At 46.5% G+C, this 27,590-nt stretch overlaps 1 protein-coding gene across 1 annotated transcript; it reads right to left on the reverse strand.

The window, feature by feature from the left end:
- Window positions 1-5,133: 5,133 nt before the first annotated feature.
- On the reverse strand, window positions 5,134-24,010 carry LOC146830618 (secreted Ly-6/uPAR-related protein 1-like). The gene is made up of 3 exons (XM_085604060.1): window positions 23,935-24,010; window positions 17,028-17,132; window positions 5,134-5,611 (listed from the first exon to the last, which is right to left on the reverse strand). Exons 1-3 carry the CDS (start codon window positions 23,984-23,986, stop codon window positions 5,370-5,372), a joined length of 399 nt encoding a protein of 132 aa, XP_085460186.1. The 5' UTR covers window positions 23,987-24,010; the 3' UTR covers window positions 5,134-5,369.
- Between the last annotated feature and the right edge of the window lie 3,580 nt (window positions 24,011-27,590).

Genomic DNA, 27,590 nt, shown 5'->3' on the forward strand with positions numbered 1-27,590 from the left:
AACAGGTCCCTATTGGGATCTCCGTTTTGACCCTCACCCTCAGGATGAAAGACAAATCTTAACTCTGCAGCAATGCCACCCTTCACTGCCTTTGATGTAACTTTGAAGAGACTCTCTATAGTTCTATCACAGTCTCATCATTTCAGAACTGAAGCATTTGCAGTGTTATATACAAGAGAGCCACGCTCATTGCTTATTTATCTTATGCAAGTAATAACCATTGACAAAGCCAATAGTTCTGGCTTGTTGTAGGTGTAATGTTACTTGTATTATATATCTGGATGCAAGCAGCAAAATACCAGTCGGATGGCACACTATGCTAAGCACAGATTTTTGGCTTAGGTGTTTTTAAGCCACACCCTCAATGTTATCGACCACGCCCCTTGGAGAGACCCCCCTGTTTTTCCATGCCACTGAAAGCCCTTCCGATAAGCCTTATAGCACTGGACCAGTCGGTGTGTGACTCACAGCGGGTGGCGCAGACAATATCCAACAGGTATTGTACCAAACTGAAAAGGCCACCAATAGGAAAATTAAGATGGCGATCCTACCACTGGATGCGGAAAAGGTTAATTCAGGTGCTCGCAGGATCGGGCTGGGGAAAACTTACAGACCTGGATAGAAGCTTGCTATAAAAGCCCGACCCAATTCCATTGAGGAGGGGGACACCACAGGGCTGCACCCTCTCGCCTATTCTTTTTGTCCTCTCCATTGTTCCTCCAGCGGCCATGATACGCTAATGCCAGGATATTAAGGGCATGCCTTTGGGGGATGATCAGCATTGCGGATGATATCCTGCTGACTCCGACTGAACCCGAACATTCCATGCCTTGTATGATTGGGGCACTAGAAACCTATGGGAAGTGTCTGGTTTCAAGGTCAATCTTGGTAAGTGCGAAATGCTTATCGTAGGTGTCCTTTCAGCCTCCAAAATAACAATTCTCTTGGCCACCTCCTTGTGCTGGGAGGAGATGAAAGTAAAAAATCTAGGGATCTACATTACACCGTCACATTGCCTGCTTTATGCGGCGAGCTACCCTCGACTCTTACATGTGACCACTAGCGATCTGCATAAATGGAAGGGACTCTTCCCATCATGGCTGGGCAGTCTAGTGGTAGTCAAAGAAAATATTCTGCTGTGACTCCTGTTTGTTTGACAGGACTTACTGCTGGAATTCCCAGATGATACCATGAGGGCCCTCCAAAGTGAGATAGACACCTATATAGGGGAAGTGAAAAGGGCAAGGGTATCGAGGAGGGTCTTACAGGCCAGTCGACGTTGATGGTGAGTGGGGTTGCCAGAAATAAAACAAAATACTAACAGGCGGCCCAGATGCGCTTTTCTTCGAATGGTCCCTATGCGAGACAGAGCGCCACTGGATCCACATGGATGTAGCAGTGATGAGCCACACCCTTTGACCTTGCCCTGGCTGCCCAAACATGCAAGGCCACCCGTCTCTTACAACTCTCAGCTCCTGAAGTCGGTAATGCAGGTATGGGATTCACTCCTTATGGGTTTCCCCTCCCCCTAAAGGCCCCTGTTGGGCAAATGGGACTTTATACTGGGTTTGATTGAATGAGATGGTCGTTGGGAGGAAGGGGGCTGTAGGATGTTCAGGGACCTGCTTCAGGGAGGGGACATCAAGCCCTTCCCCTGGTGCAAACAGGAGTACTGCCTGCAGGAAGCCGATCGGCTGCACTACTTCCAGCTGCAGCATTGGGTTCTCCACCCCTATAATAAAGAGGCAGCCCTCAGACCCCTAACGACATAGGAGAAACGTTTTGCAACATATACAGCCTGAAGGGCCTTATTTCCTATATTTACGCTATATCGTCTAGAGTTGGCCCCTCCATGGACTGGCAGTACATGAAATGCTGGCAAACAGCCCTGGGGAAACAGATCCAACTTGTTCCAATGGGAGAAGATGTGGGGGGGATATCAGATCTGTGTGGAAATGCATCTGGAACTGAAAAACCAGGTACAAAATAATGATTAGACGGTATGTGACACCTGAGAAATTGCAACCTATGTATGACACAGCAGATGAGTAATGCTGGAGAGGGTTCAGCCAGGTGGGGGATATGTTATACATGTCGTGAGCATGCCCGAGACTCCAGTCTTTCTGGAAAGAAATCCTAAACCACATAATGGGGGAGATCAGATAGTCACTGAGACCAGACCCAACAACACTGATTGTAAACGTAAAATCCCCGGGGATTAAATGCCTATCAATAAGGGATTGGCGTCCGATTACAAATATGTCTCTTGTGGCCAAACAACTGCTTGCACTGAAATGGAAATCTAACCAGATCCCCACCATGCCGGAATGGGCAGGGAGACTATGGACATTGTTAGCAATGGAAAAACTGTCTTGTGGGTTCCTAGAGATGGGACATGGGTTTTAGGAGTCGTGGGGTTCCCTGCTGAGCTATCTACAAGTAAAAGACTTTGTGTATGGATGTCCCTTATCGCTGAGATACCTATGACTCATTATGTGATTTAGGGGATGTAGGTGGACCACTGCAGCCAAGGAACTAATAATTGAGATCCTGCAGAACGTCTTCTGAACCTTCCAGTACTGCTGGGCGTAAGTATGGACCCTTGGGTGTCAGGGTGGGAGATGGGTGGGAGATGGGTGGGAGAGGGGTGCGGTGGGGAAATGTTGTCACGGCCAGATTGGAATTGGGATGAACCAATGGGGAAAATTATACAATCTGTGCTGTTGATACTGTTTGTGTTTTTGAATTATTGAAAATTTAATAAAATCTCTTTTGCACAAAAAACATTGTCAAAAAGCATTAGCAAAGCCAAAAGGTGGGACCTATCACCTTTGTCAATGCTTGTTTATGTCTTGGTTTTAAGGACTAGCACACAAGGAATATAGGCTGGTGTGATTTACACCCACAAATAACATCAAAGTCTCAATGGACAAGCTGACCTTAGTAAGACATTTAAGTGTTAGTTGAGGGAGGTGGAAACCCACCTCAATTAATAATCATAATCCTTGTCAGAGTGAAAAACAAAAGTTACTAAATAAACATGTGCTTAACCCTCTGGTAGCTTGGCACAAAGCAGTCAGGCTCAACTTAGAGGCAATGTGTTTATGCAGCACTCAAACAGGAAGTAAGTGAAAACACAACACGAAAAATCCTACCCCAATTTAGAAAAATAGATAGAGTACATTTTAATCAATAAAATGGCAACAAAATAGCAAAAATCCGATCATTAGAACTGGAGATATGATTTTTTAAAGTTTGAATTTTATAATAGCACTAAAAAGCACAAAGTGCTGACTGCAGCTACATGGTTGTGCTAGACTATGTTAAAGCTAAGGCCGACTGTGATGGAACTTGGATTAGTTACAGGGACCAGGTTCATTCGTATGGAACGTTTACCTTCGGACTGGACCCCAAGCAGGGCTTGACGACAGTGGGTTGCTGAACAGTGGGATCCTGGTGCAGACCGAGCGGGTGAAGTATGAAGTCTGTGCCCAGGAAGGCCTCGACATCGATGGATTGCTGCTTGGCATCAATTCCAATGAAACTCTCTATGTTTAAATTGAGAAACTCCTCTGAAATTCAGATATCCTTCAGGGGCAAAACAGTAAGTTGAGGCCCGCTGGCGATTCAACATCAACAGCTGCTTCTTCAGCAGTGGTTCCAGTTTTCAACGGTTTTCCAGGCAGAAAGTTGGAAAAAGTTCTCAGTTACACATCTTGCAGTTTGGGGACAGGAGGAGTGCACTCTAACACCAACCAACGGCCCAGAAATGGGGGAAGCACCTCTTGGGATTAGGAACACACCAGCAGAAGCAAGCTGAGGCTGGGTCCAGGGCATGTTCAGTTGGTACTAAACAGCTGGGCAGTTGCAGTAAAAGGCCTCTGGAAGCTTTTTGTGTCCCTGTAGGTCAATCAAGAGGCCAGCCAACTGACACTTGGAGTCCCTTCTGGGGTCCTAGGTGAAAAGCAAGCAGGTCCGGTCTTCCTACAGAATTCGGAGAGCAGGGTAGTCCTTATTCTGGTTTTTACAGGTCTAGGGGTGTTCTGAGGAAGGTTGGGGCTACCATATTTATGCCCAGTGCCAGCATCTGTGTGGGTTAAACTCCTGCCACTTTCTCACCAATGGGGTAAATGATCCCAGAGGTGACCCTACCCAGTTTTGCAGCACTTCCTGTGTGTTGTACTGTAACCTATCCCACAATACTCCTCTCTACTTAAATCCAACATGACAGGACCTTTCTTTTCCTGGTCTCAGCTCCCTGTGCCCACCCAGAGGATTGGCTATGGAAATGGGTAAACCATCCATTGTGGTCACTCCAAACCACTGTGGGCTAGATCTCACCCACCACTGGGTTTGGAGTCAATCTGACTAGTGTGGCAAAGGGAGGCACACCTAGGTGTAAGCTACATCTTCTACTGACAAGGTAAACTCGGGAAAGGGCTGAGCACAGAAACCGATACCATCCTGCTAAAGGATGAAATGGATTCTCCACACCCAAGACTTTTCTACACTGGGAGCAATCCACATCTTACAACGGTGGAGCCATTCACCAGTCAGGGGACACTGGAAATTGACAGTAAGGCACTTTGTTTCCGCAAGAAAATTTCAAAAATGTCATTTTCAAAATAGTAATATAAAATCTAACATTTCCACTAGGTTAGATAATAAATCACTAGTAAACTGAGTCCTTCAATCAATTTTGCAGCTGCCCCCAAACCAAAATTAACAACCATAAGGTTTTATAATGTAACCCAGTGTTTCCCTACAGGAAAGTCAGTCTTGCTGCAGTGAAAAATGACTTCGGTGTTTTTTTACTGCCAGGACATATACAACATTAAGGGGCTTATTACGATGTCGGTCTGAGTTGTCTCTGAGCGACACTGTCTCTGGACCGACCGATCTCTGGTCGGCGGTTCCGATCTCCTGATTACGATGTGACCAAACACTGTTTGGTCGGATACTCACATTTCTCTATGGGAGCTTGTGTTACGGCCGTAATACAGGCTCCCATAGAAGAAATGCGATGTGAAGCACAGTTGCTCTTCAACTGTATTCGTGCTATAAAACTGCATTACATACAAACACTCTACCAGAGCCACTGGACAGCAGCAAATCAAGAATCAGAAGTAAGAGTTGTTGACAATTCATTTTATTGGACTACAAATCACTTTTAATTTCCAAAATCAATCAACAACTTATTGCTCTTTCAGGCTTTAAAATTACTCTAAATTTGGGTACTAAAGTAATATGACTATGCAGTGAGGTCTTTTGTAAAATCAAACAATGCTGAAAATTTTCAGAGATGGGTTTTGTGGAGAGGCTTCACTGACATCGACTATGCTATGCAACCAGAGGCACTTTTTCCCATATTATAGCTCAAGCATCAGCAGGGCACCGATGGCAACGCACACCGAAATGGCCCCTGCTATGGAGCTGACTTTGACACTACTCGCCCCGTTGCCGAAGTCAAAGTTGTCACCAATGCTCAGGTCATTGCACAGGTCCTGGCTGCAGCAGGCTTTGGTGACGTTAGCGGAGGCTCCGTCAAGTTCTGGTATATCGCACGATGAGGCGCACATCTTCGTGACCACAGGAACGTCAAACAGATCCACTGAAACGAAGAGAGGTTCCATCATTAGTACACCCAACTCCAGACCACTAATACCATTTATGCAATATCTATGAAAGTGTATCAATAGGATTTCTATGTCTATAGGGACAATTGAGAAAACTATGGCATTATGTGCTTGGTTGGATGAACAACTCAGCTGGGACCTAGATTCAATTTTATCTTAAGCATGTAGGTTTGAAAAGCAATTTTTGTCATGCTCAAATAGTAATCCTGTTGGAACAGTTAACACTACCGAAAGAAACCAGTTTGACATAGAAGAAAAATGTAAAATCTGTCTCTGCACATGATCACTAGTTCAAGAAGCAGCAGGGTGTTTTTGAATCACTGGGGTATCTGTTCTTCCACAACGTGCATTTTCTTATAGAATGTTGCCACAGATGTCACTGGAACTCCTAGAATCATCTAATAAGAGATTTTGCTCTAAAACTGGTAAATGTCCATCACTCAGCGGCTGCTCCTCCGCTAAGGCATTGGAGCGTCGCCCACTGCTTTAAAGCAGTGCAAAGGAAAAAATTAAATGATGATAACAAAACGTTATTATCATATTATTATTTGCACTGCAGTTGGAGCCAGGTTAGGGTGGGGCGTGCCTGGGCTCCTGTGACCCAGAGGGAGGAGGAGGTGTAGCTGCTGCACCTTAAGTGCGCATGACGGTTTGGCCAGCCGTCTCGGGCCAGCTAAACCGTCATGTCACTTTGCATGTTCTCCACCACCTGTATTCCACAGCCTGGGTGGAGAACATGCACAGCCTCCCAGTCCCTCTCTGAGCGCCCGAACCATGGCGCTCAGACCGAACACAACGCTGTTGTAACGCAGCATCGTGATTGTCCAGGGGAGTCTGAGAGCCTGTGTGCTTTCTGGTTCCTGCTGGAGGAGAGGCGGCGCCTAGCGATGGCAACCAGCAGGTAGGTTTTCTGTTTTTTTCTTCTTTTCCTAATCCCCTCTTCTTCCCCTGCCATCCCGCCACCATATTCCCTACCGGTGGCCACTGCCTTTACTCAACCATTTATGCAAATGTCTAGAAGGTGTAATGGCCCAGTTTTTTTGCCAGCCTGTTTATCAATGTAGATAATTCGGGTACCCCTTGTCCATGGAAATGGGAAACCCCTTACCCATTAATTCAGAAACATAAGTGCACCAGGACAAGTAGGTTGTTCTGTAGTTGTTCATTGTAAATCAAATTCAGAATCTAGTTAAGTACTAGCTGTGAAATGAGGTTGGAAACTTGTATCTTCTCTTTATTTCTACAAAATTTATTTGAGAATATGAACGATCATGATAAAGAAACTTTTGCTGTGCACAGTCTGTGCATAACAAAAGTTTCTTTATCATTTCACAGCTGGTAGTTAACTAGATTCTGAATTTGATTTACAACGAACAACTACAGAACAACTTACTTGTCCTGGTCTAGTGCACTTCTTATCTTTACTCGATCATGAATCATTCCATACCTTTACCAAGAAATGTGGACATGATTCCACTAGCGGGTCGCATAATTTTAATTATGTCTCAATCAATATTTTCACAAATTCTCTGAAATTCTAAATTCTCTCCATCTCAAACACTAAGTACAATATGGTGATTAACTGCATTCAAAGATGCTTGAATAGCACTGATAGTTTAAATATAGGGCTCATGGTTTTATGTTATGTATTTCTTCAACATTTACGTCTGTATTTATCCATATTTCTTTTTTGTCCATCTTGTTGGTATTTATCCATATTTATTTTGTGTTTTGAAAAAAATGGAGTCGTAAAATTGTATATTTCCACATTTATTCAATTCTTAGATGTGCATTTGTGCATGTGCGTCAGTTGTGTTTTAGAAAATTGAGTAGACGCAAATAAAAAAAACACTACACCCACAGAGGCATATTATCATTATACTACAAATATATGTTAACATATGTGTTGGGCGTGGCCAAGATGGAGACAGCTGAGATTTGATTTTTGGTCTCTCTGCTCTCTGCTGTCGGACCCGGTCGCCCAGATCCCTACAGCCCGGGGTTGAGCCCGTACCAGCATGCTGCTACCCTGCTGCTCCCTTGGGGGCAGAGATGGCCAGAGCTTGCATCCAGATTCACCCGCATTTTGCCTACATGATCTCTGGGGTGGTGCCAGGCCTGGGAGAGTCGAAGGCCTGGAGATCCAGGTACTGGAGGGTCGCGGAGTCCCCTGACCGCTCCACTACACCCGGCCCATCCAGAGCACTGCTTTCTCCTCCGTCGACAATACCGAACTGCAGCCACCACTCCAGCCCTGACGGTGGCCACACACTCAGCCACCCGGTGTGCCACAGACAGGCTGCTACAAAGGCAGAGCAACGCGACTGGCTCGGGACTAGGCTGCCCTGGAGGAGGCTGTACTTGTGATCAGGGCTGAGTGCTACGTGCTGTTCACCATTGGCCTGGTTCTCTCCAGGTGCAGACCGGAGCACCTGGCGGTGGACTTGGTGTGGAGCGGTGGTGAGAGTGCATGCCGAGGCCTGGTGGTGAGCCCAGGTGCCACTGGTCCCTCACGGTGGGTCTGCATCCCGGTGGCACAGCCCCCCTTCCTATCCGAGGAAATCCCCATGCGACTGAAGGTTTGAGAGCAGTGCAGCCACCTCACCTTGCTGGATCGGCATCCAAAGTGTGGAAGACAGTTAGGTGAAAGGTACCCGGGGGAGGTCGATCCGGGCCTTCTGCAGAAACCTGCGGGTGGGGCTGAGTTTGAGAGCTTTCTACTCCTACATGCTCTCCCCCTTCTGGGACGAGCGGAAGTTCAAGGCTATCTAAGCGACTGGGCCCGGGACTCAGCTGGAAATCGGTTGGGCCTCTTGGCTCCTTCAACGTTGCACTCTTGAGGCCCTGGTCGATAAACTGTTGGAGCCCTCTCGGGGTGGTGGAGGCCCCACGGCCCCCGCGTACACCACACTTCATGGCTAAACTTTGGTAGCACTTTGGAGGGTTCGAGGCTGGGTAGTAGTGGCCTTTTTGGATTTCCTTTGCTGGCATACCACATCGAGTGCCGCTGGCCCTGACTTATCGCTGATTGGGGCCCTGAGACTTATTGCCACCATCTGTCGGGGGGACTTACAGATAAGTGTTGATTTCTACCTAGCCCTCCATCCATGAGTATGCTGTATGAGGACTTCTCTTTCCTTACCTGATGCTCCCTAAGTCGTAGATCCTCAGGGACTTGCCCTGAACCCGGTACAGCCTTATTGGTTAGCTTGCTCTGGTGGACTATTCACTGGGAGGCAGCACTACTATATGCCCTTCGTTATGGCAGCTGGGTGGGGGAGGAGAGATGGCAAGCTCCAAGAGATGGTACTCAAAAGTCCCATCGCACAAACTGGAGACGCTACTGCAACTACAAGCACAGAAGAGACACTAGGCTCTGGGGGCCCACACGCACAAATCACGCACCCCTTTCTCGAGGTTCTGTTTGCCTCCCTGCATGAAGATCTCCAGTCCTTCAAGGAAGAACTTGCTAGCGACCGTAGGAAGGTTTGAGGTAATATAGATGGCCTGGGAGACAGGGTCTCGACCCTAGAGATCATGAAACAGGGAGGGACAAGGAAATTGAGCAAATCCATCAAGAAATCCTCTGCCTTTAATATTAACATCTGGACCTGCAAACCCATGCATAGGACCCGGGGAACAGGTCGCGCCACAATAACATCTGTATCAGGGGCATTCCATTCAGGGCAGAGGGATGAGACCTCACCTCATTCGTGACAGACCTCTTCTGATCGATCCTAGACATGGGCATCAAGTTGGTTCGCACCCACAAAGTTGGCCCTAAAAGATCAGCTAAAGCTCCTCCACCTGATATATTAACATGCGTCCACGAGTTTCCCCTAAAAGAAGATATCTTCCAGGAGGGGAGATAAAAGCACTCACCAGAGTTCCAGGGCCACAGCCCGGTTCTCTATCAAGACCTCACAGCAACCACCCTCCAGAAATCCAAAGCCTTCAACCCTGTCAATGCCAATCTTTGGACAACAGGAGTGCCATACTCGTGGGGACACCCCTTTCACCTGGTCTTCTGTCTCAAAGGGAAGCTCCACCAGCTCCAATCATTGGAGGAGGCATGTCAACTATTGGACCGCAAGGATCTTTCACCTGAGCGTTCCCAGGGCGAGCAACATGCTTATGACAATCGAAGGACATGCAGCCGGAGGAGCACAAGATCGTCCCTTGCAGAGCTTCGCCCAGACCCGGAGACTATTGCAAAGGAGCGACAAGCTTGTCCGGAGACCCAGAGGGGCCAGCAGCGACATGAATCAGCATAAGCCCTCTCTTTCTCTTTTGCTCCCCTTTGAATCACCTTTTCTCTCCTTGCTCAAGGGAGTCTGCAGGGGGTATGGCCACTGACTCCCCCTTTGCTGATTATACACCATAGGGCTTTTCACCATGGATATTAATAATGTTTATAACATTTTTATTATTCGTTGTCTGTTTTCCCACTGGGCGGTTTATTGTTTTTTACTGAATGGACCTGGGGGCTGATTCCAAGGCCTTTTTTTCATTGGCACTTTGACCCTGGACTCTCTCTTACTCTCCTGTTTATTTTTTACCGCGGGCGGCAGTGACTCTTAGAGAGGTCTCTACAGCTCTCTCTACCGTACTGTTATGACCGATCAGCTAGTGATTCTTACCCTCAATCTTAAGGCCCTAAACCAATCCCCTCAAGAGGAGCTCTATCCTCTTTTATCTAGAACAGTAAGGGGCACACATCTGTTTGCTTAAAGAAACACATTTCCTTACCAAAGAAAAGCACAGGCTCGGCTCCAAAACCTTTCCCTACCGGTACTTCTCATCCCTCACTTCTAAGGTGGCGGGGGTGGCGATATTAGTTTCCATCACTTTTTGATGGAAAATAAGTCACAAACAGGCTGAAATTAGGGGAAGGTTGTTGGCATACTCTGTGACAGTGGGTTCCTGCACCATCACTGTGGGTACTATATATTCCCCCAACGAGGGGTAAGAGTCCTTTCTTTGACAAGCGGTCATGGAGGTGTTCAGCACCCAGGATCGCTTGGTCCTGATGTCTGGGGATCTGAATTTAGTTTTTAATAAAGACATGGTCAGTCAATAGCCCTTTGCCTGGAGGGAGCAAGATGGTTGAGGGATGTAGGCCTAGTTGGTATTTAGAGGTCCATATACCCACTATCCCGAGATTACACATTTTACTCTTATGCTAGATTGGACTACTTCCTAGATTTGCCTGAGGTTACCTCTATAGTCCAGACTGTTGGAATTGAACCTTGCTCTCTGTCCTGTCACTCTGACATGATAGTTGCCCTCAAGGTTCTGCCCCCCAGCCCATCCTCTAGAATCTGGAGTCTCCATGAAGCCTTATTACAACGGCCTGAGAATGTTGAGCAACTTATCTAAGCGATGAAGGAATACTTAGCTATTAATGATACTCCTGAGATTGTAATCACTACCTTGTGGGATGCTTTAAAGGCTGTCATAAGAGGGTGCTAATTGCAATCTCAGCAGAAGACAATAAGCTACATCGGAAGAAGAGGGAACACCTGTCCCATCAAGCTTTAGAACTTGAACGTATCCATCAGAGGACTGGTTCTCCCAGTTTTTGGTGGCAGCTAGAGGCGGCCCCTGCTCAACTAAAGGGTATTAATATGGACAGGGCAGAATTTGCAGCACCCCGCCTCATCACTGGTGTTACATTGGGGTGATAGCAGCTGGAGTCTCCTAGCCAATAGGTTGAGTATCCAGTGTCAAGAGACTAGGGTCCAAGTGGTGAGCGACTCTAATGGTTGGGAGTGGTGGTATGACCCACATATAGTAGAAACCTTTCTATATTTCTACTGAAACATCTATGCAGCATGGCATCTGCCAGTAGACGCCTCAACCGCATACCTTCAAGAACTCACACTTCCCCTCTTGCCAGGCCTTATAGACATGGGCCAAGAAGGGTTCGTGCACCAACAGCAATGTAGCGATAATGTAAGACAGATTCTTCACCTTATCGATAAAGCACAACGGTATGACCAAGAGCGAACGGTACTCGCCATAGACGCTGAGAGAGCATTTGATAGGGTTCACTGGCCGTACCTAGTGGCCCCTCTTAAACACTTTGGGCTTGGGGACCACTTCAGTGGATGGATCCTTAGCAGCTACAACCAACCCACTGCGGTGCTTTGGGTGAACAGACACTCCTGGCTATGTTCCCATTAGTAGAGGGACATGGCAGCTGCTCTTCGTTCTATATATTGAGCATATGGCGCATAGAGGTCGGACCAATCCTAACATACGAGGGATCCTATTCAGGAGAGTGCACCATACTATTAGCCTACATGCAGGTGACGTCCTAGCAACCCTGGAGGTTCCCTCCACTTCCCTACCTGCCTTTCTAGATGAATTGGATGCGTTTTGCCAGGCAGCAGATTTTAAAGTGAATTTCCACAAGTCACAAGCCCTAAATCTGACCCTCCGGCCACATACGTTAGATACCTTACAACAGACTCCTTTCCCCTTCAGTGGGCAACAACATTTATTCCCTATCTCGGGCTACATATTACACTTATGATCCTGGCAACAGTGGATCTTAACTACCAGAATTTAACCCGCCAGTTCAAGTCAGACTTACATTGATGGCGGCCCTACTCTCTCTCATGGCTTGGGCGCATTGCGGCTGGTAAGATGGCCATTCTCCCCTAGGGTTCTGTCCCTTTTTCAAGTTCTCCTGGCCGAGCCACCTTCTGGGACACTATGATCCCTTCAAAAGGAGTTCAACTGATTTTTTGTGAAAAAAACAGTTTGGGCAGGGATCTAAGTTACAAACCCCCAACTGAAGGAGGTCCAGGGATCCCAAATCTTTAGGGATACTATGAGGCTGCTCAATTCAAAGTGTTCACGGAATGGTCTCATGAGGAGTCTGAGAAGCACCGGCTTTTCATGGATAAGGCCTTAGCGGGGCAGACCTTGTAGAGAATTCCTTTCCTCCCCAAACATGCTCAACCCAAGTGGCTCTGCATTTCTCCCATCACTAAATCTTCTCTTGCTGCTTGGGATACATGACGATACAGGAGGGCCTCACCTACTTTCCCTCCTCCATGATGCCCATAGTTGGGAACCCAGACTTCACTCCGGGGTTGAATAACCCTGTGTTTCACCTCTGGAACCAAGTGGGTCTATCGGCCATCTGTTTGATCAGGAGGGGCCTGCCACCTTTGACTCAAAGTGCATAGAACATGGTCTGCCGGAGTCTGAGCATTGGCATTACTTCCAGATCCGCCACTGGGTGACACAACCATCTATCTGCCATGTGGCTCAGTGCCAACTCCCCTCCCCCCTTCATGCGTTGGTTGCTCTCTAGGACATCCAAAGCCCGACTCATCTCTGACTTATATCGCTTAATAAGCCCCGTGGCTATGGCATCCAAATATACTAGCCAGAAACGCTAGAAGTTGGAGATAGGCCGAGAGCTGACGCTGAAAGAATGGGGGGATATCTACTACCGCGCTAGGCATACCGCCTGCAATATGGCAAGTATCGAAATGGCGACAAAGATTGTCAAATACTGCTACCTGACACCCACTCGGCTACACAAGTGCAATCCATCCAGAATGCCTGAGTGCTCCCACTATTGTGGGTCTATGGGCACGATCTTACATATCCTATGGGATTGTCCAGCGCTCACTTCTTACTGGACGCAAGTTCAAAATGACATTGATTTCCACGTTGACACTCAACTTCCCCGATCCCCATCACCATGGCCCTACCAAATGCACCTACCTTTCCACTTAAGTCACGTCGGGGAAGACAGATCGAACTGGCATTGGGGGTAGCCCTGCAGAATATCTTAACACAGTGGGGCACAGGCCACACTCCAAAATACAAAGGATGGCTGCACCAAATATGTTGTATGAGGGGGATGGAACACATAACTCTGCCATCCAGAGTACAGCTCTAGTACATCTCTGTCGACTGCATGGTTTAACCTTGAGTGCAGACAAATACAACAAAAATTTATGTCCGCCCTCAGATGTAATATTACTGATCTTGTAAGCGCCAGTGAAAGCAAAAAGGGAGTGGGATGAGAGTAGATGGAGGCTCTTTGGAGGGGCATGTGCCCACAAGGACTCCAAACCATTCTGGCTCATAGTGACTCAGGGAGACGCTAAGATACCCTTGTTATCCTCTAGTAACATCGTAATAATTGCTTGGTAATATCACCTTAAGCTCCTGTATGCGGTAGCTCCCCCCCACCCCCTCCCCGGACTGATTCTGTAACACCTCAGCCAGAACTATCTCTAAGTGGAGAAGTGTGGCTCACTGGTTAGAGGAGGCATACCCTGAAGCAGAGGTCAGACCCGGGACCAGGGTTCAATTCCCGATGCAGCAAGGTCTGAGCCCAAGTGTCCGCGGACTCGATAATTCTCACTTCGGTGCCTACTCGAATCATGGGTTCACACTCTGCAACTCTGGGCAATAGCTTGCTTAATCTCCACTACGGCCCCCCCCTCCGCGGTGGGATGCCTGGCTTTCACCTTGGGGATGCCCAGTACGGGTTATCTCACAGGGAAAAAGCCAGGACGGGTTCCCAATGCAAGCGCCGAGATGCCCAAGGGTAAGTCGAGCGCTATATAAGAACACACATACATACATACATACCTTCTCAAATGAGCTCTTCACGAGCGATGACATCTAGTGTTCTATTAATTCAATTGCCCAAGCTAAGGCCCCTGGTGTGGATGGCATGCCTGGTGACCTCTTCCTGTGTGACAGAGAAAGCTGGTCGGTCTACATTCTAATACTAATGAGTACCATAGCTGGGGGTGCCCATATACCCCAGTCATGGAAGGGAGCAGAGGTGATCCCGATCTATAAAAAAAGGAGACAGGACATCGCTAGCAACTAAAGACTCATTAGCCTTATTGATTCAATACAAAAAGTGGTCTGTCGAACATTACTGGTACAAATACAGGATTGGGCCAGTGAAAACAATATTTTAACTCCCTTCCCAGCTGGTTTTAGGGAAAAGACGGGAAAAGTAGACCAGGTATTTTGCTTCCTTCTCCTCTTTTGGAACATTGTGGCCATTGGCCGGGGGAGCCTAAATGTGGCTTTTATCGTTTTAAAAACCTCCTTTGACCTCATCCACAGACAGAAACTGTGGTATGTCTTATCAGAAATGGGAATGCCGCTGGAGATTTTATCTCTAGTTATCCATCGCCATGATGCCAACTTCGCTAAAGTTTGGTGAGGTGACCAAGGCAAGCTCACCGATGCCATTGACATTAGCAGGGGAGTTCACCAAGGGTGCGTCTTGGCTGCTACACTTTTCTCCCTATATATGAACAATGTTGTGCAGTATCTTCAAGAGGTGCCAGCCGATGCACCTTTGCTGGGGAGTGAAAGGGTCGTAACGCTCCTTTTTGCGGATGACACTCTGCTCGTCTCAAAAACCCCTGGGGGGCTCCAGATACTGCTTAATCATTTTATTGATGTTTGTAGTTCACGGGTTCATAAGATCTATACTTCAAAGAAAACATTTCTAATGATCAGTCGCCACAAATCTACAACGGTAGTCCAACTCTGGGACGTATCCCACTTGAGAGAGTCGGCTTCCTCAACTACCTGGGCATAACTTTAGCTGAAAGTATATCCTGGAAACCCAAAGTGGCCAAATATACCCTGAAGCTCGCTCAAACAGCTGGGGCTCTGAGAAAGGAAGTTAAGACCTCCTATAGCAAACCAATGGTGGTGCAACTGCAGATATATGAATCCAAAGTAGTGATCTCAGCCTTATATGGAGCAGAGCTCTGGGGTTTCGAAAGGTTGGTCGACTTAACTAGAGTTGAGCACAGGTTTCTGAGAAGTTTGGTCCCGCTACCACAGAGTACCCCCCCTTCACCCCTTAAGGCTAGACTTGGGCAGTAAATCAATCACTGATACGGCTAAGCTCCACCCACTGCTATTCTGGAGGAGGATTAGGTCCACCCCTGAGCTAGGCTCCTATGCCAAGGCCCTTGATGAAGTCATTTCTCTGGATAAGCAGAACAAGATTGGGTGGTTAAAGAATGTAAAGCATCTTATTATCCTATTCAGGGTTGGAGGACCCCTGGTAGAGTAGGGACCCAGTTCCACTTCCTACCAATGCCCAGATCAAAATGCAGTATTAGGGATGGGTAGCCCAGACAGTAGCCACCAATCTTAATGAGGGTTGGTTAACTAAGGAATTCACAGACCATACATCCATTGCCTTCCTAAACCATATTTAGAAATATTCTAGACGCCTAGTGATAGGAAACTATACATGCAGTTCAGATTTAGCACGCTTCGCCTTAATGCCAGCACCAGCACTTGGAGTAACAAACCAGGGCCATCTTGGTTCTGCTCCCTTTACACCGCTAGCGTAGAATCGCCAGCACATGTCCTTTTTGCCTGTCCAGCATATTTATGGCCAAGAGCTAAGTGGCTCAAACCAATATGCAGGTAGATGGAAACACGTAGTCATGCTGAAGCTCTATGTATTCTCAGATCAGACCCTAGACCAGTGGTAGCCTTATGTAGGAAATCAGGAGGAAGCTGTTGCAAGCAGATCGAGGTTTAAGGGGAAGAGAAGTAGCTTACCTTACCTGCTTTGTAATAACTAGGGGCCCGATTTACAAAGCTAATTTGAGACAAAATCCTAACTTTACAACTTTCGGTATTCACAAAAGGCATTTAGTAGTAGTAAAGTTAGAATTCCTAACTTTACTACTACTAAACTGAGACAAAATCCTAACTTTACGACTTTTGGTATTCACAAAAGGCATTTAGTAGTAGTAAAGTTAGGAATCATCGGTGGTATACCTGGGAATGCATCAAAATGTTACATCTCCGCAGGTGAGGGGTAACAAGGAGAAATATCTTTATTCCTCCTCGTTACTACGTCTTTTAGGCCCTCGTTTATGGGAGTTTGGCATAGGTGAGCGCAGCAAGGCACCTTGTTGCACTACCCTACGCCAAATTGAAAGGGCAGGAATGCACCGTATTTAAGCAATGCAATGCATTTCTGGCCTTTCTGCCTGCACTTACACAGTTTTGCCACCCTAGTGCCAACGTAGGCACCCATGCACTATGGGGTAGGGGTGCCTCCGTTGTAGGGTCACCTTCCTGCACAAAAACATTCCTATGAGGCTTTTTCCTCTTTCTATGTGTGCTGCCGAATGCAGCACTCATGGAAAGAGGAAAAAGCATCGTAGAATGCAGCACACATGAAAAGAGGAAAAAACAAGGAGAAATAAACATATTTTCCTCCTAATGCCTCAACTAGGGAGACGTACAGATTTGATGCTTCCTCAGGTTTACATCACATTGTAAATCTGGGTCAGCATCAAATTCCATGGGCCCCTTTCTATTCAACTGACGATGTTAAAATGCTAACCTTCTTACCTATTGAGGTGAAGCAGACTTTTTCGTGTGGTGCACACTGGTCAACGTCCTGGCAATCTTTGTCGTTCATCGCTGCCATGCATGAGTAGCACCGCAAAGAGTACGCTGCAAAAGAAAATACTATATATATATATTTATCTATATGTATTTTTTTAATTACATTTTTTTCTCATGAGAACTCACTTGACATAGGCGAGCAAGGCATCACTTCCATATATATAAACCCTATGGGCCTGATCGAGATCTTGGTGGACGGGTTCCTCCGTCACAACGGTGGCAGGTATCCCATCCACCGAAATATAAATCCCATAGGATATAATGGGATTTATATGGTGAACGGGATATCTGTCACCGTTGTGATAGATTAACCAGTCCACCAAGATCTAAATCAGGCCCTTCGTTTTCAATACAAACATCGCACTTGCTCCCATGAATTAAAACATGTATTTCTGGGGGGAATCTTATCAATGGCATGTCCACCAGTTTGTGAAGTCTCTCGGAAGGTACTTCATGAGCTCAAGCAGCGTGTTTACATGTCTACCAGGTGCAAACACACTCTGGATAATTTGACGTTAAGTTTGATGATTATGTGCTTAGTTATCAGCTTCAAAATCAGTCATAACATGACAGTGACTTGACCTCCTACCTGCACTTTTTGCTCACAGGTCTTCATACTTAGAGACGTGAAGTAGAGGTTAGTTTTCTAAAGTATGAATTTGGGGGAACAGCCATTACAACGCGGTTTTTACCACGCGCAGCTTTTACATCGCATGTGTTACAACGCATGCGATGTTACAACGCAATGTCATTACAACGCAAGTCTTTACATCGACTTGCGCTAGATGGCGTGCTAACATTACAAATAGTGTAGTTTACTATCCCAACACCTTCCCTACTGTTACGTGGACTGGAGTTGGAATAGTAAATTACACTTTTCTAATGTTAGCACGCCATCGAGTGCAAGTCGATGTAAAGACTTGCGTTGTAATGGCATAGCGTTGTAACATCGCATGCGTTGTAACGCATGCGATGTAACTGCACGCGTTGTAATGACACGCGTTGTAATGTCATACATCCATGAATTTGTCCAAAAAGTCAATGCATTAATAATCATTTTTGTTCTCAGTAAAACATGTGTGCTCAGGGAGAGCTTTATTTCTCAGATATTACCAGTCTTAGCCACTATGTTAGTCCAAGTACTATTTAAAAATTCAGATAAACACATTCTGAGAGGGCAACTAGATTTACAATCTCATACACGGCAGCCGTCTTAGAATAATTTTTATTTTGGCGAAAGTAAAACCATTCCATTATGTCTGCCTCTGGAGTGTGTCGCAGGAGAGACATATTGACACTGCGAATGCTTGTTGGGGGTTTCATTATCAGAGGGGACGATTTACAGAACTAATCTGAGACAAAATCCTAAACTTACTAAGGGGCATATTATCAAGTACGGAGTTAAAAATTATCGCTGGTTTAGCGGCAGAAAACTGCTGCTAAAGCAGCGATAATGGGCTCGATAATTTTAATGCCGTCCTTGATAATATGCCCCTAATTTTGGTATTCACAGAAGGTTTTAGTAGTAGTAAAGTTAGTATTTTGTCTTAAGTTAGTATTTTGTCTTAAGTTAGAATTTTGTCTTAAATTAGTAGTTTGTTTTAAATTAGGATTCTGTCTTAAATTAGGATTTTGTCTTAAATTAGGATTTTGTCTGAAGTTAGGATTTTGTTTTAAAACGAAAACTTAAGACAAAATCCTAACTTAAGACAAAATACGAAGCTAAGACAAAATACAAACTTTACTACTACTAAATGCCTTCTATGAATACCAAAAGTAGTAAGTTTAGGATTTTGTCTCAGATTAGTTCTGTGAATTGACCCCGTAGTGTGTTTTTTGCTTTGGCATGTGTGGCACCTTCACCTTGACCACAAGGCACCATCTATTTGCTAGCCATCTCTGTTTCTGATCCGCTTCTCTCCACCCCTCCAACTGGCATGTTTCATCCTCCATTTCCCAGCTGCATCATTTCATGGTGCCTGATTTTTTTGCAGTTCAACTGTGAGCAAATCACACCCCAACAATGTGCGCTCACTCTTTACTTACTTTAGAAAACTTTATTCGGCATCATAAAAAACAATACCATAAAAGCACAGGTTAAAAGAGAGACAATACATTCATAAACACTCTCATTACCATAAAAACACAATGTAAAAGGCCAAGGTGAACTCACTAACACTTCATCGCTAGAATAGTACCCCCAACTCCACGCAAGTTTTTTACAAAACAGTTTTCAGATAGTGCTAGGGGCAGGCCACGGGCTATTTATACCAACCCAATGGTACTTCTATGGCGCATCGCCAACCTTAAAAAATTCACCATACAATACAAAGTTAAAATCTCAGAGGAGAGTTTTAGATACAAAAGAGCCACCTTTGCCTGCCTAAACCCTGCCTTCTTTAAAATTCTGTTTAAAAAAAGCCTTCTGGGGTACATATAAAAAGGGCAAACAGTACAAAATGAAGGGTATCCTGCGGAGATCGTTGATCGCAGCCGCAGGGACCCTTCTGTTCTACCGTCCTCGTACAACCTGCCGGCACCGCTAGGCTGTGGTGTAGTAGATCCAGCCTAAAACGTGTAATTTAAAATCTATCTTGGGCATTGTGGCTAATACAAAGATAAGATTCAATGCCCAGACATGATTTAGTTAAAAGGTAAGACCTCACTGTGGGTTTTCTAATCTCATTATCTTCCCTACACGAACCCAAATAGTTCAGAAACTCCCCCTAGACACTCTCCTTGTCCTTGGCCAACAATTTCATGGGGTCAATGAAGAGGTCTACACGGCCCAGGGCCTCAAGGGATTCCTTTACATACTTTAACCATGGAATGGTCATCCCTTTTTCTCGGAGCAAACAATCATTAATGATTTCCCTAGTCAAAGTGGCCTCAGGGTTTGTCCAGATTTTGATCCAGCAGCTGATGGGCTTTAGTTTCAAATTATCATTTATGTACATGGCACCCAATTCCTCATGAATGATGGTTGACGAGGTACTCTGAGGGACTTTTAACAATCTCCTGAGAAATTTGTTCTCTTCGATGTTAAGAATTTTTGTGTCAGCAAATCCCCATACTTCGCTACCATAGAGTAGTTTGGCGCAGCATATAGAATTATAAAGTTTCAAAATCTGGTCCGGAGACCAGCGGCCCAACCTGTGAGCGAAGTTCATAATCGCACCCGTACTTCTAGTTAGGGTGCGACATTTCTCCTCTAACAGACGTTTAAAATTGAGCCTGGTGTTAACCCGCATTCCCAAATATGAGAAAGATTGAACTTTTTCTATATGGTGTGCCCCAATCATGTACTCGTATTTCTTTTTGGGTGCCTTCCCTACCTCCATGATGTACGATTTGGCAAGGTTTGCCGACAGATCCAAATTCTCCATAAACTGCGCAAACCCATCTAACAGTCTTTGAAGGCCCAGAGGGGTCCGGACCAAGAGAACTGCGTCGTCTGCATAAAGCAGAACCGGGAACCCTCTGGTGCCTATCCTCGGTGTATCAACTCCCAGTTTCACCAATGCATTCTCCAGGCCATTTATATACAAGGTGAATAAAAAGGGTGCCAGAATACAAACCTGTCTGACTCCCCTTGTACATGGGAATTGGTCGGTCATGCTCCCCTGTTCTGGGCTAGCATGTTCCAGTGTAGAGATCTCAATATATTGACTAGGGCCTGATCCACTCCCAGGTCTTCCATGAGTTCCCATAATTTCTTTCGATTCACTCTATCGAAAGCTGCCGTCAGATCCATGAAAGCAAAGTACACAGTCTCTTGACTTGCAACCGTGTACTTGGCAGTCAACAGGTACAAGTTAAGACATTGGTCAGTGGTGGAGCTTCCCGTTCTTAAACCATACTGCATGTCGGTAATAATCTTGTTTTCCTCTGTCCAATCTAAAAAGCGATTTAGAATTGCCCTGCCTAAAACTTTCACAGTCACGTCTATAAGGGAGATGGGTCGATAGCAAGATGGGCTTTCCTTGTCTCCTTTTTTTAAAGATTGGCACAATTATTGCAGTTGACCATGAGGCAGGCATGCCCGTGTTTACTGCGGCATTGATGGCCCTAGTCAGTATAGGGGCCCACAAGTACACCTGGCTAAGAAACAAGTCCGGGGGACCCCATCTGGACCGGGCGCTTTGTTTCTAGACAGGCCCTCTATGCCCGCCTTAATTTCACTCAGTGAGAAGTTTGTATGTCCCACTCTTCCGGCGCCCTCCTCATTTGCTGTGCGCTCACTCATTGAATCAGTCTTGTATCCCAGTTAAAGCTTCCAAAAAGGCAGCAGTCTTTCTGGCAACAGTAATTTTCAACAACAGGCTTTATTATGCAGGCGGAAGTTCCGTAAGTGCTCTCTAATGCCGGCAATAATTTCCTGTAGACCCGGGTGAATATTGGACATTTCCTGCACACATCGGTGTAATGACACGTGTGGATTGTATAACACTCAATAAAACCTGCTGCATCCCTTGGATACGTTTAAGGACGTCAAACCCGCCGATATTTGACAGGAGAAAAATGCCTGAAAAATACGGTACATACAGATGTCGGTGCAGTAACCACCAAAATCCGCTTTTTATGCCAGATTTCTGAGAGTGCAACTCGGAATAGGCGTTAATGTATCAGTAGCTAGCAACGACTGAGAGCATGGATATGTAATAAAAGGAGAAAAGGGCAACATAGATGGGAAAAAGGAGGAGAAATCCCCACCACTGACTTTCTCTCTACATTTGAAGCACATTTACAAAGTTGTGGAGTTCTCCAACAATCCCAGGGCTGCTGGCAAGCTGCGGAGCCGCAGGCTTCCAGATGTGCTCACGCGGACATGAGTAGGGAAAGCCACTTGGACCTCCGCAGCAGGCTTCCAGATGTGCGCACGCGGGCATGAGTAGGGAAAGCCACTTGGACCTACGCAGCAGGCTTCCAGATGTGCGCACGTGGACATGAGTAGGGAAAGCCACTTCGACATGGTGAATTTTTTTACAGGGTAATTTTTTTCACTGCAGAGAAACCTCTTTTTTCAGAGCCCCCAACTTTGTTCCTCTTCCCTCCCCATTACTCTTGCTTGTGACAGGTGTAAATCTCAGATTGTATCCAATGCGACAATGGCCAAGAAAACCTTTGTGGATAAGCACAAACTCGCAGGTTTATGGAGGTTCACCAGCTCTGCATGGCAACCCTGTCCTGGAACTCCCACTTTCCCATTTGCTGGGAAAAATTTACTCCCAGGCAATATTATACCATTCAAATGTAGTGTAAAAGTGTAAGTAAATCTTTTTTAAGGCGCATCTACATTGTGAGAAATCTAAGCTTCAATTAACACACATACCAAGCAATTAGTTCGCCTAGATGAATATAGGATGAAAAATAAAAATTAATTATGAATTGGGTCCATAAAATAGCATGAAACCACATATGATGCAAAAGTGGATTAGAGATTCATAAAAGAATCGATTAATGATGACAACTCATGTTAGGTTCAGTAAGAACTGGTATGAGTATTATCCCTCAAAAAGAAACTAACAGAATTGCTTGTAACAACGCAGGTAAGTGGAAAACAGACATAAATCGAAAAACAACTAGGAAACAGGAATATGTAAGAGTAAAAAATCCTTGCACATTAAGCACGTTCTTTAAGTAGTATGTGTGATGAACAAAAGCTAACACTAAATAGAAGATTTCGAAGAGATCTATATATAAATACAACTAAAAAAGTCCTTATGAATCACCTAAACTCTAATTTGGCAAAGTCGACTCTATATGCTATCTTTTGGGATTCTGGGTTGGAATTCAAGTTCACCATTTACAAATGGTCCCTGCTGGACTGATTAGAGCGTATGTGGCTGTTTAGAGATAAGACTATATATTGTCTGCAGAACAAAACATGGGTCTTCTATAAGGTGCACCAGAAATCAGCTAGTTTCCCTGAAAAAGTAAATGAATAACTATAAAACAATTCCTGTAACTGGATTTAGTTATTTCATGTCGCATCACTGGATATTTCCAACAAAAGAAAATCAGCTTATAACAGTTTTCAGGTAAAACATCTAGGGGCATATTTACAAGGAGTTAACACCACCAAAACGTCACTTTCTCAGATTTTTGGGTGACGTTAAGTCCTTCGCCTTATTTACGACGTTAAGCCACTTAACGTGGCTTAACATTGCCTTCTAAATAATGCCCCTATTTATGCAGCACGTAGCGTGCAGTTCGTGTGCAACGGGTGTTGTAGTGGGAGTTCCGCCAGAACACCCATTGCTATTTGATGCTGCTCAATATTTACAATGTATGGGGCAGCGCCAAAAATATCACCAGGGAATACCTGGTCTTCAGCAAGCAATACGAGGAGAAATGTTTCATTTGTCCTCGTGTTTTGCTCTTAGAAACAGAAGATCACCTGTAAAGATTGTTTATGTGCAGGAAGGTGTCCCTTCCTGCACATAAACAATCATCCCTGAAGCGCAGGTACCCTTGCAATATGGTGGAAGGGTGCATGTGCTGGCGCTAGGCAGCTTCTTTAGCTCCAGCACTAGGGGAAATGCAGGACTGTGCCACATTCTTGTAAATACGTTGCATCCCTGCATTTTGAAACTGACGGAGTGGGGCATTACCAATTTTGGCATAAACCGGCACTCCCCTAGTTTCTAGTAAATATGCCCCTTAGATTATTTTTAAGGATTTTAGTGGGAAACTTAAGGGGTTAACATGTGAAGGATGGGGTAGGGTGTGATGACACAATCAATAAACACTGCAAACAGGTCAACCCAAAAGTTGTTTCAAATAGTAATCAGGGACAGTCCAGAATGCAGAGCCGAGTACCTATTGACGGTGGTAGAAACCATCTTACCTGGCCCCACAAACAGTGAAGCAGCCAGTAGAGCTATCATAACAGGCTTCATGTCTTCAGTTTGATCTGTGAGTGCGTCAAATGGTGGCTCTGACTGTCCAAGGGTATTTATACAATGGACATAACTACGCCTTGCTTTTGTTTGCTAGGGGTGCAGCTGGACGAGAAGAACAGGTGTGATTACTATGTGTAGGTGGGGGAACAGGTGAACCCTTATTAGGATTTATAAACATAAAATGCTATTCACTGGTTTTACCTATCTCGCCCCTCCCCTGCGTGATTGTCGGCATCTGTGAAACATCAGAAGGATCTAACTTTCAATTGAGCAGTGTGTACGGGATATGCGTCCACTGGGGACTTTCAAAAACCTTTGTGAACCCTCTCAAGCTTTTATGTTTTCATAAATGCATTCTTATTTTTTGACAAAGGCTGCTCCTTTGCCCTTGACTCTCTATTCTCGCCCACACCCTGTCACAGCTGTGAATTGATTGATACGAGGTTTACCTCTCCCTTAAGTCATTTGTTGTTAAGAATTTAACAAGGGTTAGTCATTTATTTACAGCCAACATGATTGTACAAAAAAGGATGTATGTATGTGTATCTATATCTATCTATCCATCTATTTATATATATTTTAATGCGTGGGGCCTGCCCGGCTCCCTCCCGGCAGCCCCGGGGACAGCCACCTCCCCAGTTCAAAAGAAAACATGAATGCAGGGGGGAGATGCATGCCTCCCTGCAGCCCCGGGGAACACCACCTCCCCGGGACTTCATTCACATAATAGTGCAGGGGTTGCCCTCATGGCACCCTGTCCTCTGGGGCCGACCACCTCCCCAGGGCAAAATGTAAATTTTAATACAGGAGCCACCATATCCCCCCACAGCCCTGGGGCCCACTACTTCCCTGGGGCAAAAGAATACATTAATGTGCTGGGGTTGCACACCCTCCGCAGCCCCGAGCACCACCACCTTCCCCGGGGCAACACTTTATAATTAAATGGGGGGCTGCACGGCACCCACAGCCCGGGGGCCACCATCTCTATGCCTGAATTAACATTGGAGGGGGGCCCCTCCTCCAGGAGCCAATAATTGCCCTGGAGACCATCACACCCCCAGGGCCGGCTCCTGCAATATCCGGGGTGCCCACCCCCGGGACATTGGTGTTTGCTATGGCTTGGCGGGAGGAAACACTGCTTCGCTTCTAGTAAGTGAGAGCAGAAAATGCTCTCGCTTACTAGAAGTGGAGCAGAATTGCTTTTGGACAAAGGGAGTTGCATGTTAGCAACCCCCTCTGTCAAAAAAAATCCAGGCTCCCTCAGGACGTGCGGAGCCGACAGGGTCCGCAGGGGTTTTCAGGCTCCCCCGCGGTCCCCAACGATTAAAAAGTGGGTGCCCAAGGCACCCAGTGGAGAGGTCAGGCCCAGGGAGAGGGGGTCTGCGGGGCCAAAATCGGCCTTGGAGGGGGCCGCACGGCTTCCCTCACTTTTTTATAAAAAAAATAATAAAATAAAAAAGGGGCAGGCCCCAGGAGATGGGGTCCCCGAGGCTGAAATCGGCCCAGGAGTGAGGGCCGCAGGCCCCCTCCCTTTTTTATTGAAAAATAAAAAAGTGGCAGACCCAAGGGGATTGGGTCCCCTGGACCGAAATAGGCCCAGTAGGGGGGCTATGCAGCCCCCATTACCTAACAAAAGAAAACATTTGATAAAAATAAAAAAACTCTGACATGCCCCCATCACCACCACTCTGCAAAAGCGCCTCCTGGCACAGTGGTGGTTGGGGAATGAAGTCCCCTTGAATGCTGAGGGTCTCTGGGTGCCAAGAAGCCCTCCTGTTACCTCCGGTAAGTCCCAGACAGCGGGATTGCTGAGAGGACTTGAAGGCCACACACCCTTTCTCCACAACTCTGCAAGCGCGCCTCCTGGCAAGCTGCTGATTGGGGAATAAATTCCACTTTACCCCTGGGGGCCTCAGGACTAAGGTGGACTTCTTCCCCCAACCAGTAGTGCGCCAGGAGGCACGTTTGCAGAGCGGTGGAGAAAGGGGGCCTGGCCACTGAAAATCTCTGACGACCTTTAAGCAATCTAGCTGTGTGGGTGTTACTGGAGGTAACAGGAGGGGTAGTTAGCCCCCAAGGACTCTAAAGAGCCAAGGGAACTTCATCCCCCAGTTAGTAGTGTACCAGGAGGTGCTTTTGCAGAGTAGTGGAGAAAGGTGGCATGGCCACCAAAATCCTCTCAGCAAACTCACTGTGTGGTACTTATGGGAGGTAACAGGAATAGCTCCCATGCCTCTATAGTAATTGGCCCCCGGGTGAGCCAGGTCCCGGGGCATTTTCAAAATAAAGGAGGGTGGTGCATGGTCCCACTCCTGGGGCTTATTAGTGGCCCAGGAACCACGACCTCCCGGGGTTTATTTATTGATAATTTGGGTGCCTCTCTGTCCCCCCGGGGACCACCACCTCACTCACGTGCTATTCCAACAATAAATGTGGGTGCTCATGGACCCCTCCATGCCCTAGTGTCTACCACCACCCCAGGGCTTAGGCATTGTTATGGGGGGATCTCAGACCCCCATGGCCTAGGTTCTACCACCTCCCCGTGCCATTATCAATGTGGTAGTTGGAGGGGCATCAAAGACCCCCCAGGGTTTTGGGGACCACCACCTCCCTGGGGCCATATTCATTTTCATATGCAGGGCTCAGTCAACCGCGGGCTTCAGTTGGCATGTGGGCATTACTGATTCAATCCTGGACACAGGCAATGACCGGATCAGTGCACATCCATCTCCTCACACCTTGTACTGGGAGTCATCTTGGTAGGACTCCCCACTGAACGTCGCTCCCTCCAACATTCTCCTCTTCCTCCAGACCCCGACCTCCTCATTGGGAGGTCGGGGTCCAACACCGCTGATGCCAGCACCGGCGACACCCTAAAATGCATCCTCCTCAACATAAGCTCCGTACACAAACACGCCATGGAAATCCAGAACCTACTTGACTCCCTCTCGCCCGACATCGCCTTCTTCACAGTAACCTGGACCAACCCATCCTCCGCCTCCGACATCAGCACCGCCATTCCAATGGATACAAGATCCAGAGGAAAGACTGCCCCAACCACCCAGGAGGAGGCCTCGCCATCGCCCACAAGAGCACCCTCCACCTCACCACCTCCTGCGAAACCTTTCCCTCCGCCGAACACCTGCACTTCCAGATCCAGACCACCTCCAAAGCCACACTCCGAGGAACCCTCATCTACAGACACCCCGGCCCCCGAACACTCTTCGCCACCACCATCACCGACTTCATTGCACCCCACGTCATCGCCTCAACAAACTGTATACTCATTGGAGACCTAAACTTCAACAACCCCAGCGACCCCAAATACACTATCCTTTGTGACAACCTCACCAGCATTGGACTTAAACAACTCGTCAACAAACCAACCCACAGAGCAGGACACACTCTCAACCCCATTTTCGCGCAGGAAACAGCGTCCAATTCAGCCACACTTTGCCATCAACAAACCCAAGGAACTCAATCCCACCACGAAGGAACTGGAGCAAGGTTACAGACGAGCAACTTAACTCACCTGACACAACCACACCTGGGCACTCAAAGCAAACGACGCAGCCAGAGAAATCCACACCTGGATCTCCAA

This window comes from Triturus cristatus, chromosome 5_1 (assembly GCF_964204655.1).
Source record: "Triturus cristatus chromosome 5_1, aTriCri1.1, whole genome shotgun sequence".
NCBI lineage: Eukaryota > Metazoa > Chordata > Amphibia > Caudata > Salamandridae > Triturus > Triturus cristatus.